Below are 14,901 nucleotides of genomic sequence, written 5' to 3' on the forward strand. Positions count from 1 at the left end.
AAGATGTCATCAAATATGTGTGGACTGACTGGGAGCTTTCTGGGCCAGCACAAAGCTGTTCACAGTTCTCCCAACCTGTACTCGTCCCCATGGAGGCAACTTCTAGGTCAATGCAGCTCAGTGTTTCTCTGTCTGATGTAGACCTTTGGTTTCTGATGCTGGATAATTTGCAAGGAGTTGGAGTTTATTGCTTATGGTTTTTAAGGCTGGATTTTCAAGATAAGGTGCCAGAAGGTTTCGTGTCTGATAAGGGCCATTCTCGGCTTCGAGAGGGTAAGCAGTGAATGCTATCCTCTTACACAGTCACAGAAGTGTCAAAGATAACAAGTCCACTCCACCAAACCCTTCTGTAAGGACGCTAATCCCTTCCCAAACACTTCTAATCTTTACCATTGGGCTATCAGTAGGAGGCACAGATCTCTGTTGACAAACGCATGTGTGCCAAAAAAAAAAAAAAAAAAAAAAGTGACGTTGTTGTTCCTAGAATCCAATGTCTAGATTTAGTCTTTTTTTTTTTTTTCCGGAGCTGGGGACCGAACCCAGGGCCTTGCGCTTCCTAGGAAAGCGCTCTACCACTGAGCTAAATCCCCAACCCCTAGATTTAGTCTTAATTATCCAGATGTTAGACTCTTTGGTAGTGTTGGAAATCCCTCTTCCCTCTTGTTCAAGGGGAGTTAAGGGGTCTGGGAGGAGTAATTAAGAGTCCCTGGTGTCACCAGCTCATACCAACACCCATGTCGATGTCCACAGTGATAGGTTTAAGAACCAACTAGACAGGGTGCTGCAGTGGTGTCCTGGGGCCCTTCTGTGTGACTTCTTCAGGCCTGCAGGGGCTCTGTGACTTCTCTTTTTCTCTTGGTGATGATAAACTGTTTGTTGTTCCAGACTGTGACAAGCTGTAGCAACTCTCGTCGAAGGCTGTGAGCGACACCACCTACCCTAGTGCTGTTCTTATGTGGGCTCTGACCGTCTGTCTGGTACTTTGCTTAGTTCTGGGTTCCTACAATTCAGACTGGGAATCCTTCTGTCTCTTTGGGGCTCAATTTTTGGGTAAAGAGCATGGATTCTCTCTCCGGGACCCACTGACATAATTGTGAAGTGCTTTCCCTTTGTCTCCTGATTCATTTCTAAGCTGGGATTCTTTTCTAACATGGGCATGGGGCCATGGATCTTGTTCTCACTTCCTGTCCATGCTGTGACTGTTTTGCCTGTCTGTACAGGTCTGGGCTTTTGAAACTTGTGACTAGAAAGAGGCACTCATCCTGACTGCATTTGACAGTCACTTTGCCTTCGGGAGTGGGGAATAACTAGCCTGTCTTTTTCTTGTTTCGACAGGCTCTCACTGTGTAGCTCTAGCTGCTCTAGAACTTGCTATGTACAAACCTTTGCCTTAAACACACAGAGACTCTGTCTCCCAAGTCCCCCCATGCCCGCCTTTAACCTGGCTATTTTACTGAGAAGAAAGATGGAGGAACTAGGGAGAGTGATGGGTGGGGCAAACAGTGAAGTAACACACTTGCACTGTTTGATGAATTTGATGGTGATAGGCAGTATAATGATATCATTAACATCTATTGAGCACTTAGTGTATGCCAGGTCCAATCCTAAGCACCCTCTTTTCCTGACACCCCCGTCAATCATCCCAATAACTTTATATTGTGCACTTTATATTAATCTCAATAATCCATCAAAGAAGCTGAAAGCTAGAAGGGCAAACAGACTAATGGACCCCATCATATGCAGGGGAGGGGTCTGGACTTCATACATTAGCCTGCCCCCAGTGTCTATGTTCAACCAACACATCTCCCAGTCTTCTGGCAAGATCTCTAGAGCCTGGGCTCCTCAGGCCTCAGACACAGGAGTCGTTCTATTTCTCCATAATACGTCAACAGTTTCCCTTTCCTTCCCCACCCTGAGCACAGGTGAACTGAGTCATGGTGTGCCTACCATTCATCTCAAAGCCTGGTCACTCTTTCTGTTTCTGTTCTGTCCTCTCATTTCCTTGCACACTTCCAAACACTGTCTTTCACTCTTTGTTTACCCTTACAATAACATATAAACTAAGCCAGGAGCTCAGACCACAAAAGAGAAGAGGGAGAAAGCACACAGCCAGCGGAGTGCAAGCCCTACCCACTGGGTATACTGGCTTTGCAAAAGAGGATAGACGCCCAGAATCCTACGGTTTGTGCTCTTGTGGGTCTCCAGGCGCTGTTTCCTGACCACCATGATTATGCCGAGGATAGATCTCCCAGGTTCTTTTGCAGGAAGGCAGAGCATCTTTTATTAAGTGGGATATCCGTGGTTTCAGGAATCTCTCCGATTCTGAAATATCCATTGCCGTTCTTTCTTTGAATTAACACGCTGAAGATCCTATCAAAGTAGCTGAAAGCTAGAAGGGAGAAGGGACATAGGCATGAACATAGTTACAAAATCCAGGTATCGGATATTCTCATGGACTCCTTGATCCGCAGCGGGAGGGAGAGGAAAGTTGGAAGGGAGGTGGTGCGGGGCTTTGGCACAGGAGATGTGAGGATGCATGGCTTCTCCGCAGGCGAAGACTCTATCAGCACACTGGGCATGATCCTTGGAGTGGGACTGTCATTGCTGCTCGTGTCCATCCTAGGCTACAGTTTGGCCAAGTGGTACCAGCGCGGGTACTGCTGGGACGGTGAGTAAGCCCCATGCCAATCAGCCCCAGCTCTGCCCTGCCCTTCCTCCTTAAAGGAACTGGGCAAGGCTGGGCAGGGTGGCAAGGCTGGGCGGGGTGGCAAGCCTTTCAGCACAGCAGGATGCAAAAATATTTCCTCTGGTGGTTGCAGTGGTTGAAGATTTAAGTTGGTAGCTGTGCAACTGAAGCAAGGATTGGAAGGGGAGGTGGGGCCTTCATCGCGAGAATGGAGGATCCTCCCACTGGAGGAAGTAGCCTGCCTTTTTTAAACTCCTCCCCCTCCCCAAGGCTAAAGGCTTTGCCTATGAGGACAGAATACCAGGCTGGTCCCTTATATGTTAGCCTTTGTTCCCCATCCCACCTCCCCATCCTACCCCTGTCTTTCCAAGCTTGGTAATGTGTCTTCTGGAATTCGCTTTGGTCCTTTCAACTGGTGAAGCAAGGACAGCATGCTGGAATGCTGACAGAGAAAACCTCCCAATTGTGTGCATTTACAATTATCTATTGAGCACCTGCCTTGTCCAGGTATATTTTTTCCTTGGTGTATATTTTTTTAAATTCCACAGAATAAAGAAGTTGTTATATTTTTAGGGGAAAATTTCAGGCATGGTCTTGGTATGGATACCAGGCTATTCTCAAACTCTCCACTTTCCTGCTCAGACTAGAGTTTTGGAAATATAGCCAATCGCCATCATGACTGTGTTCAGCCCCAGCCTCTATTTGTTTGTTTGTTCGTTCATTTGTTGGTTTGTTTGTTTTAGACAGTCTCTAGCCCAGGCTAGCCTTAAATTGCCTATGCAGCTAAGGATAACCTTAAACTTCTAATTCTCTTACCTCCACCTCCCAAGTGCTAGGATTCCAGGTGTACATGACCACAACTCCTTTATGCTGTGTTGGGGATGGAACCCAGGACTTCACATATACTAGATAAGCACTCTACCAGCTGAGCAGCATCTCTGTCCGTCAGCTCCATTACTGAAGTAGACAGGGGTGTGTGGTGAGACACACAGGGTTGGAACACGGTGGAGTCTGGAATAGAGCTTAGAACTGGTTCTTTGGGGGCTCTTGGCTAGAACTGCTTCCTTCCAGGGGCAATCAGAGATCATGATAAGAGGATCTTGAAGGATCTTGAGAACCCTGTAGAGCATCCTGAGGACAACCTGCTTATACTTCGGGCAGTTGGGGGAAGCACCAGCTGTTCCTCAAGGCACGTTAGTCACTTCCCTTAGAGATTCTAACTCTCTTTTCGGGTTGTCTTCCCAGGGCCTAACTTTGTCTTCAACTTATACCAAATCCGGTGAGTACTTTCAGGGTAGAACTGGGTGGGCTGTACTGGGGCTAAATATAACAAAGAAAGAGCTAGAGGCAAAAATGGAACTTACTGCTTCCCTTCTCTGACTCTGTCCATGTCTCTTAAGCAAACAAGAAAGACACCACCATTTAGAGATGCTCTCAGAGTAAAACGTGTGCCTACTGCAGTACCATGTGAGGCCCCAATGATAGCTTTCCTCTTAGTACTCACACTCAGGCAGAGAACATGCCTCCCATTCATTCATCTATCTACTCACTCACTCACTCCTCACTCACTCAGGTACAAATTTGCCTACTTATCCATCCATCTACCCATCCACCCACCTATTCATTTATCCACCCATCGGCCACCCACCTGCCCACTTATTCATCCATCTACCCATCCACCCACCTATTCATCTATCCACCCATTGGCCCACCCACCTACCTACATATTCACCCCTCTCCCCACCCACCCACCCACTACTTACCCATGAATCCATCCATTCATGCATGCACATGTGTATCCATGCACTTATCCATGCATGCATATGTCCATCCATTCACCTACACATTTATCCATCTATCCATCTACTCACTTACTCATCCATCCACCTGTTTATTATTTATTCAGTAAAGTTGTATTATATAGCCAGTTTTATGGTATTTACTTCTAAGAATGCAAAGATGGCTTGGCATAGCCTCTGTCCCTAAGCATCTCACTGTCTGATAGCAAATAAGGCAATCTCAGGTGCAATATAGGATTCGAAAAGGAAGAGCAATCAAAGAAAGCCATGGACTTGAGGAGCAGAAGTCAGAAAGACCTCTCAGGGTAAGTTATGTCACTATTCCCTGCCATGGGGCAGGCCTGCTTGTCCTCTGGCCCTGGGAGTTGAGACAAATCTTATTCTGGAAGATAAGTCAGTGAGTCAGTGCCTGGACATTGTTTTTGCTTGTAGGATCCACTTTGTAGGCTCTAGTCTAGGGAGAAAGACCCCCCCGGGAGAGGCTGGGTTCTCAGTTTAACAGCTTTATTGGAAATCTGCCTCAGGAACCTGAAGGATTTGGAGGTGGGGCCACCCTTCACCATCAGCGGCCACATGAGTAGTCCAGATGGTGGCTACCATCTCCAATGAAAGAGTCTGACGGAAAAGCTTCTAGCTTCTGAAGATCAGGAGAGGTGAGTGGGTCTGATGCGGGAGTAAGGTCTTATGTGGGTCCAGGCTGTGAAGCCAAGTGTCAAGGGCCAGTCAGAACACAAATCAATAACTCAGTCCCTCTATTCTTTCTTGGAAGAATCAGATCAGCTGAAGCTGGCATAGCAAAGCCCTTCCAAGCCTCCTCTCTTTAGTGCCTCTTCTCTTTACACAGGAAAGACTCCTGGGTCATCATGAGCTCCTCCGGCCTTCCTGGGCCCTGAAAGCCTAACCTGGCTCTGATTAAGAAGAATAAGGAGCCTTTTCAGAGTTCTCTTTCTTTTCTTTCTTCTTTTTCTTTTTTCTTTTTTCTTTTTCGGAGCTGGGGACGGAACCCAGGGCCTTGCACTTGCTAGGCAAGTGCTCTACCACTGAGCTAAATCCCCAACCCCAGAGTTCTCTTTCAACACTCATAGAGTTAGGCCTTGTGGATGAGTCTGACCACGCTTAGCAGTCTTCTCATGGGACACAGAGAAGCAACTGTCCTCCAGGATTAAAAACTGGATTTTAGGACGCCCTTAGCCTGTCAGAGTTGCAAATGTCCTGCAGACACAGCGTGCCAAATCACAGCCAAGCCAGCCTTCCTCCTGTCAAATGCACAGTGGAAATGGCCCCCAGACTCCACAGGGTAGATGTTCATGTGGAATCTCCTGCCATTTCATTATGTGAAGTTGATACCAGGGGCTGGAGAGCCAATCATTTTCTTTAAGAAGTCCTGTGGTCAGAGGGGTGATTTCAGACATGTTTTCTTAACCTTTCCATCTGTGTCCAACTTCCCTGAAGGCTGAACCTGGGTCTTTACTCTGTCCTTCCCACCTCGGTGTTTGGTTTGGGCCTTTTCCACACTTCCTCCCCTTTGATGTCTCCCTCTGACTAGTTCTTCCTATAGCGACAAACTTCAGAGCCTAGCACACATGAGCAGAACAGTTTAGAAACCATGTCCCTGTTGTTTAGGCTCCTGACCTGGGGCAGCCATGGTTCCCAGGGTGGGTTCTATTCTCCATCTCTGCTGTCCTGTACGAGGTCAGCCCTATGTGACAGAAAGCAGCTAGAGCCATGGAACCGTGGGAGGCACCTGGTTGAGGCTAAGAGAAGCAGCTAAGGACAAGGACTGTAGAACCCTTTACCTCTGGAGTCATGGCCTTTCTCTGCCTGTGACCCACTCACTGGACTGAGGGCAGAGCTGGTACTAGGAGATTTGGTTCAACAGGTGTTTGGTATAAAGCGGTTGCATCTGGAGAGGCTGCATTCCCTGGAGCAGCAGTGAAAAGAGGAAGCCATAAGGGACCTGTGCTGTTCAGCCCTGCCACTGGATCAACCAGCTCCAGTCCAAGGCTGAAGGATGCTGAGACCAAAACACAGACAGGAAGGGGAGGGCTGGTCATTATTTGCTGTCCTTACCCTCATTTTTGCTGAGGCCTCTGTGCTTTTTTTTTTCTTGTTTTTCTTGTTCTCTCTCTGGACTATAGCAGACTGTGGAGGAAGGAATGTGCCAGGCCTAGCATGTCTGTCCTGCTTCCTGGCAAGGGTGGGGGCCTTTTTATTCCCAGCTCGCCTGGGCTTGGACACAATACACCAGGCCTCGGGATTTGGAAATCTTTAACTGGGTTTTCTTTCCTGAGTTGTTGAGTATGAAGATGGACTCTTCATGACTTTGAGCCCCTCTCCCTTTCTCAAAGAACTCTTGGGAGTGATGGAGAAAGGGGATGCTGTTGTCTTTGGTTTCCTTCTTCCTTGGATACCAGCTCTGCAAGCTGGACCCTGCTTCTGAACTTGCAGGTTACACACACACACACACACACACACACACACACACACACACACACACCAGTAGCACTTTCAACTCTGCCCTGGTGGGCATGGCCTGTGGGACCCCCTAGCTCTTGGAAATGCTCAGGACTTGGTAGACCTTTTGTTTACCTGAAAGGAGAATGAGCCTTGAACCCAGCTGTCCTGGGCCCAGGTTGTGTGGCTTCAGGTGAGGACAAGGACATCTGCTGAGGACTGGGAGAATAGTGGGTATTTCCCATCCCCAGAAGCAGAAGCGAGAGCTCGTTGCTTCCTCTTTCTGATCCCACTGACGTGCTCCATGTCCCCTCTGCACCCCCTTGCTTTCCTTACTTCTGCAGGCCCATGGTGTAGCAGTTTTCTTCACCCCAGACAGTGGCTACACCCTAGGATCGAAGGGGCAGATTATAACTTTCTCAGACTGATTAGAAACCAAGCAACGGGTCTCTGAGGCTGGCCACTAACTGGTCACTTGGTTACTTGGCTGTACTGGGGCTTCCTCATTGTTCCTTTACCCTCTGTCTCCAGCTCTACCCCCACTGGAGAACCTGCAATGCCAAGGGCTACAGCTTCTCTGTTACCCTGTTCCTCTTAAATGTCTTTCCCAGGGCTGTGCCTAGCCTAGAATGTTCTCTTCTTCACCCCCAACCCTTCTGTCCACACCCAAATTCTGTGAATGTTACATCCCATCTTTCCCAAGACTCACCTCAGGACTCAAGACTAGACATCATTCATTTTGACCACCACGTAGATGGCAGGTTTCCTCCACGTGTCCTGTTCCCTAACCTGGAAGACCCGACTGTGGCCAGAGGTCTCTAGCGATCTGTCAAGTGAAGCCCAGTAAATGAGCTTACTAGATGAATGTTGATTAGAGAAGAAACAGAGGGGAGCCTCATTCTAGAAAAGGACGCCCAGCAGCCTGAGGAAGACCAGACTGCTTACACAGTATATTTTCATGCAAGCTTTTGCATTCTGAGCCTTGGGGCCACCCTGTGACACAGAGATTATTACTAACCCATTTTACACATAGGGAGACTGAGAGATTCACAGAGCTAGCTTGCTTTGCTCAGGACTGCCGGCTGCCTGCTGCCTGTACTGGAGCCTGAGCAGAATCTGTGGCTCACCCCAGGGCTTATTAGGGTAACCCTGGTTATTGTATAACGACTCTGGTTCTTTGTTCTGTCCTGCAGTGCTGAGTGCCCTTAAGGCTGGTCATGCCACTTGTTTGGACATCGATTTTAGCATTGGGAAAGCAAAAGATAAGACCATTTCTTGAAGGTTACTCTTAGCTCTTACCTTGTCTGTTCAACATACCAGTGGTCTGGGATCAATCTAGCTGCTCAGTACACAGAGTTAAAGGGCAATATAAAGTGTCAACTTTAGTTCAGGAGATGGCTGGTAAAAGGCGGCTGCTGAGGTCCCCTAGAACTCTAACCACTCTTCAGTTTGTTTCCTACACTCTGTAGAGATCTGGTGGGTATTGAAGACTGGATCATTCCTAGACCTATCAATACCTGAAAGGGCACAGAGTGATTAGGGCAGGGCTCCAGGTACTCAGCCTCACTTCAGCCTCACCGGTAGAGAGACAGAGGTTGGGGACACTCAGGTTGAGTGAAATAAATTTACTTTCCTTAAGTCCTTGGTGGCTCAGAGCTTCAGTCCAAAGGCGGCTGCTCTCTGATCCCCAGCTTCCAAGAAGCTGGCCCTTCCCTCCAGTGAGTGCTAACCACCCCCACAGTGATGGCTGGGGGGTTTCAGGGCTCAGACCTTCCCAGGCTTGATCTTAGCTCTGCCTCACCCACTTCCCAGTCCTTCTGTTTACTTTTGTTCTCTGTTTTCCAAGACACCCCTTTCTGCCACTCTTCCTCCCGGCTCATATTTCACCATTCCCAGGAGACTTCTTCAACTCATGGACCTTGTTCTCTTCTGATTTTACTCAGGAATCCTCTCTGGCTCATACATATTCATTCATTCATTCATTCATTCATTCATTCATTCATTCATTCATTCATTCATTCATTTTCTCTACTCCTCCAGGCACTGGGCTAGTCCCCATGGGGAATCCAGTCTCTCTGGAGATTAACCTGATCTCTCCTGTTTCTCGAGCATTTCCAGCAGGTCAGGTTAGGTTTTTTATCTCTTTTAAGTCCCCTATTGTGCCTCCTGTACACTTGGGTGTGCATGTAGGTGTGTTATGTAGGCAGGAACTACTCAGGAAACCAAGCGAAAGGATTCCTCATCCTCTTGAGGGCACCTTGCACACTGCTCCAAGCCTGCTGCTCTCAAAACCAACACTTGTCATCTCTCCTTTTCTATCCTCAGCCACATCCACCCCGTGCTTGTGGTGTGATCGGACAAGGGCACACGCAGAGGAAAAGCTTCTCTACCAAGGGACAACCTAAGGCATGTCCAAAGCCAAGCATCTCCTTTGAGTTTTCCTAGCCTTGCCCCAAGCCAGTGACAATAGGTGGGGTCAGGTGACAGGACCTAGGAGAACGGGTCTATGGTGCCCCCCCCTATGCTCCAGGGGCTTGAGAAAGACGAAAAGCAGTAGATGGAAGCACCATTACTTTATTTTTAAAAAGTGCTTAGTGAGCAAAAACCCAGCACAAAAACCAATGCAAAACAGGAAGCCAGTGGCCTGGTGAATTCGCACACTTGGGGACCAGAAGTGAAAATGTTCTTTCTGCCCAGAGGAACAGCAAACCAACAAAACATGGGGGGGGTGGGGTGGGCAGTGCTGGTGACCAAAGCCTTGGTGGACTCTGCCCTTCCCACTCTCCTGCACACCCCATCCACCCTTCTCTGTGGAACCATGGGCTTGGCTTCCATTCCCTAAAGCCTTGGATAGGTCTTCTCGAGCACAAGCAGAGGGCCTGCTGGGAGAAAGGTGGGTGGATAACGGAAGAAGTCCCTTGTCTTCTACTCTAAGCCTGGTCCTTCTCCTTAAAGATCGAGAGTCTCTGGGCCCCAGGAACCTTGTCTGTGTAAGGTTGCCACTGGCCTTGAGAACTTCGAGGCCTCTAGCTATGGGGCTATTTCACAGTGGATAACTTCAGTTCCACCATGCTGGAGGTGAGGGTGGTAGAGAGGTGAATGGATGCTCTGTGTGTGTGTGTGTGTGTGTGTGTGTGTGCGCGCTCCCACCCATGTGCACATGCATGCACAATTGAGCCAGCCGGTAGGATCATGTTTAGTTGCCTGTCTCAAGAGGTTTAGTGTAGTGAGTACCTAATGAATGTCCGCCCCAAACATGGGTGAATGCACCCTGACTGTTTTCATTCAGCCTCAGGTTCCTGGCTGTATTCTCTTGCCTTACGTCTCATGTTTGGTCTCTAGCCCTAAATCCTACAATACATAGGAGCTATAAGGCAAAGAAAGTGGGGAAAGGAATAACCATAGACTCATGTGACTAAGCGGAGAGAACAGGAAACCTGACGTCAAGCTTCCAATTGGTAACCTCTAGCTCTGTCTCTTCTAGGTTCAGGGTGATGTCTCCCAGGCACCTGGTCTGCTCAGGCTTCCGTGACCATCATAATCATCTCGATGCTTCTTGAACTGCCTTCACCTGCATTCAAGTGCTTCTTTGACATGAATGGAAAAGTTCTGCTCATTCATGCGTTCATTTATTCACCAGATGTTTGCAGAGTGCTCATTACTGTGCACTTGGTGTTGGGTGTAGAGGGCACAGAGGTAAAGCAAGAGGCGTTTCTGCCATCGATGAGCTGGAATGAGTGCCGGGTAAAGAACCCTCCATGGGACCTCGTAGAGAACTAACGGAAGCATTCAAGCTTCAAGACTACTAGCTCTATGTGACAGATGAGAAGACCAAGGTACAGAGGGATTCATTTGCAAAGAGCAGGCCATACCTAGCATCCAGAGAAGCACTCTTTCCATTCCCTGGGGCTGCCCTGGAGGCCTCTCCAGCCCAATAGCTTCACGGTGGTAGTTGGTTAGCTTGAGTGAACAGACATCACGTGCTTGCCCTGTCTCCACACCCTCCACTCCCTACTGGGCTCCACAGCATTGGCCCAGTTGCCTATGTGGACTCTTTGCTGGCCTTAGATCCTGGGATCACATTTTGTATTGCCTGCCCATCATGGACTCCATGTCTGAGGCTTCCCACCTCCAATTAGCATAGTTAATATACCACATACTTCAGCTCTTTCCAGTGAGTCTAGCAGGTGTGTGTGTACCTAGAGGCCACGAGGTATTTCATAGCATGGCAGCTGCATGGGGCACCGAGAGTGGCACCATTTCATTTTCACCAATAGCCACATAGTGAGTGACAGGTTGCGTGTTGGGAGCACACACAAGGTCTGAGTGGCTCAGAGGGGCTTTGCAGAGGGCACCTGGAACAGCAAAGTAGATGAAGGGACTGGCATGTACAAAGGGCCAGGGGCAGGCACAGCAGTTTGTCGGGGGAAGGTAGGTGGGTATGAGGGCTGGTGAGTGGGGGGTAAGGATCTGAAAGGGAGGAGATGAGAAGGGACAGGGGTTAGCAGGGAGGCCTTCTTATTTGAGCAGTTTTGAGTGTTGTCTTACAAGCTGTCCAGTGGAACTCAGACCTCAAATTTGCATTTGTGACTCCTCAGCTCAGCCAACAGTTGGGGAGATAATTTAGTGGTGAGGGATGCTGGAGGCAAAAACAATTGACCAGGAGGCTGTGGCAAGTGGTCCCAGAGAGCATGGATGACTCAAAGTGGGTAGGCATGGACGAAGCAGGACAGGAGAGCTGCAAGGCCACCAATGAGGCTGAGGGGCCCTCTGATGGTTACCTTTTCCATTAGTGAGGTCTGCATGGATCCCATGGCCGTGTGAGTGAGATTGTTATTAACCATCGTGGGAACCAGTAGAGGCAATCCAAATTGAGGAGACAATGATAGCTCCAGTTTAGAGACATGAAGGGTTGAGACACCAAGGACTTGGGGGAATGAATGTGGATTGGGAGTCATGGAAACAGTCATTGGGGTCCTCCACGGGGCATTTTTGGGTAGTTGGGACAGGGGCTAAGGATGGGAACTGTTATGTTGAGGAGTGGTTAAGTACTGCAGAGAGGCTGCAGGGTCGCAAGGGTGCTGGCCACACATCATGCACACAGAGTGCAGCTGCAGGCCATGGGCCGGAGAGCTCTTCTAAAGAGCAGACTATGCAAGAGGAAGAAGATGGCACCATGTTTACTCTTCCTTTGCTCATGCCCGACTCTGCAGATGGGATAATTCACTGAAGGGACCACTTGGCTGTTACCTCACCCCTGCTTATGGGCTGTGACTGTCTGAAGACCTCTGAGGTCCGAGGCTCATGGTCTGCTGGGCCCATGCTGATCTCAGGCATGGCTCTGACACTGTGGGGCCAAGATGACGGCTGCTTACTCTTCCTAGATAGTGAGTCAGGGGAATAGCTTGAGTTTATGGGCTGTGGATGACCAGGGATCCTCTCAGACCTGTCTTCTTGTCTCTATGCCATGGTGACAGCTCTACCCATGATGCAAGTCTCACAGAGAACACACTCACTCACCTTGAAATTCCCAGCTCCAAGCCCTAACCCAGTGTGAGGGCCATCTTGAGAGCTGCTTCAACTCTTTCCTCTGCATGACATGCCACCACTGAGCCAAACGCTCAGCATGTTTGGGATCCCTGTGGCCCCGTCCCTCCACGAGATATTTTCCCTTCCATGCCCATGTCGTGCACTGCTCACCATCAATTTCAAGTGGCAGTCTCTCCAGCCTGTTGTCCTGTCCTGCTCTTCGTTTGAAGCACCCTTTGAATTGGTTCACACTTCTCTATCCCCATTGCCCCTGCTCCCTATATCTGTATAAGCATCTGTATGGACTGAACATTGGTGACCCCCACCCCTCAGTGTTGAAGCCCTAACCCTTTATATGATGGCGGGGCCTCAAGGAGGCTATAAGATGAGCTCATGAGGATGGGCCACAGCTCCAAGGTACCTATGGACAATGAATAAGGCCCTCGGTGAGGACTGGATGAGCCAGAACCTTGATCCTCAACTTCCCAGCCACCAGAATGCTTCTAGTTAAAGCCCTGCCCCCTGGCTGTGTGCTCTCCTATAATTAGAGCTACAACAGCTCCCTGCTCTGCTTATCTACTTCCTGCCTCCTCCTAGAGTAGGATACTAGTTTCCTTCAAGGCACTTGTCGCAGATGGCAACACTTGTTAGTACTCAATTGCTTGGCGTTCATCTTTGTAACCAGATGATGTGCTCCTCGAAGCCAAGGCTGAATATCACGTCTGGCATGCAGGGGGTGACAGCCGAAGGAACGAAAAGCTGTGCCGGTGAGAGGGGTCAGCGAGGAGAGACACTTGCTGCCAGGCCTGATGAGTTGAGTTTTCTCCCTAGAATCCGTAGAGTGGGAGGAGAGAACCAACTCCTCCAGGCTGTCCTCTGACCTCCGCATATATCACACACACACAGACACCAAAACAATAAACATAGAAGGAAAAAACCCATATTAAATGTTGGCTTCAATGAAGGTCTCCCTGGTTCCTGCCTGGTTCCTTTTGTCGAATGACTTAGGCTTTGGTGAGAACTGCCCTTTTAAAACACTAATTTCATCCAACCCAGTCCTTTCTCATCAGTGTCTACAGGCTCTCGGCACTCTTGTTTGGAGATTTATGGGAAATTCAGTAAAGTTCAGATCACTCTGATAGTGAGGAGGAGCCATAGGCCTTCTCATTAATAGCAATACACTTACTTTTAAATTGTGGGTTTGTTTCAAAAGAAACCCTCAAACCCATGAGCTCTGCAGGAAATGAGTGAGTCAGGTTTCTCAGTATCGGGTGTCCTGTCCGTGGGGGCGATAGCATCAGTACCCAGCTGCCTGGATATGCCACCCAGGCTTTCTGTGTGGTCCTGGGCAATCGAGAGCCCAGGCTCCCCTTTCTCTGCCCTTCACATGAGGGCCTCTGGGAACTTTCACCCAGTGGTGCAGGTGTTCTGTGGGTGGTATCCAGACTCTCGGGATGCTGAGTGTTCTGTGGGCACAGTGTGGGCTCTGTGTGCATGACCTGACTTTTTAGGGGGCTATACATACTGTCACTGTGTATATGGAGTGGGGGTAGAGGTACTTTGGGGGGGGACAAGGCAATCTCTCAGCTACAGCTATTTACAAATTTGGGGAAACACGGTTTGACAGAATTTCCTTCTCTGTCAGTATGAGCCCATTTCCCCTCTCTCTTTGCTAAGAGGAAGTTCCATTAGCTCACAGAAACCCAGAACCACACATTCCTCAGTCTGGAAAAGCCCTTGAAGAAGGTAGCTGAACTGAAGACCAATTGGGGCCTTCTGTTGGGGACTTTAGTCTGAATTCCAGAGAAGCCTGAAGAGCTGGTTTTATCAGCTACTGCCTGGAAGAGTCCCCGAGACTTCCTGGACGCCCTGGCTGAACCAAGGAACAGCTTGACTTTCACTCCTCCTGATGGTTTGGTTCTAGACTGCCAACACCCGCGGCCCATGTCTGCCTCCACTCTGTCTGCGGGCCTGCAGGCTTCCTCTCCCAGCTGAACTGAGTCTTCTTCTCTCCACAGTGATAAGTTCTCTTCTCTCTTATCCATCTAGTGTTCAGGCTCCTTTCATCTGCTTCGGGGACTTTTTCCATGGAGAAGAAGCCACCCCTGACACCATTTCCAGGAAAGAATGGTCACCACACTTCTCTTTTCTGCGCCAGCCAGGAGGTCCCCCGAGTGGATATTTGTTCATGTAGAATGCACATGTGTGGTATGGGGTGGGTTTTGGGAGACCAGGGTCTTTCCCAAACAGCCTTTCAGAGTGAACAGGGAAAACATGTGGTAGATAGGGCAGAGGCAGGGAGAGACAAGATATCTTGATCATCTCATCAAACACACAGACACCTGGGACTCAGGCCCACACCCAGGCCCAGCCCTAGGTTTGCTGCACCCACATGGCCGAGTTCAGGGGGATGAACCAACTGATACATTGATC

At 49.2% G+C, this 14,901-nt stretch overlaps 1 protein-coding gene across 2 annotated transcripts in view; it reads left to right on the plus strand.

The window, feature by feature from the left end:
* Positions 1–13,432, plus strand: part of Smim35 (small integral membrane protein 35) — a 60,411-nt gene extending 46,979 nt beyond the window's left edge. For both annotated transcript variants that reach the window (NM_001430506.1, NM_001430507.1), the window contains 5 exon segments: positions 2,552–2,668; positions 3,932–3,965; positions 5,010–5,083; positions 5,085–5,138; positions 10,424–13,432. In NM_001430506.1, the coding sequence (NP_001417435.1) occupies positions 2,552–2,668; positions 3,932–3,965; positions 5,010–5,083; positions 5,085–5,104 (245 nt within the window). In that variant the 3' untranslated portion in view covers positions 5,105–5,138; positions 10,424–13,432.
* Positions 13,433–14,901: the final 1,469 nt, after the last annotated feature.

This window comes from Rattus norvegicus, chromosome 8, assembly GCF_021556685.1.
Source record: "Rattus norvegicus strain SHRSP/BbbUtx chromosome 8, alternate assembly SHRSP_T2T, whole genome shotgun sequence".
Taxonomy (NCBI): Eukaryota; Metazoa; Chordata; class Mammalia; order Rodentia; family Muridae; genus Rattus; species Rattus norvegicus.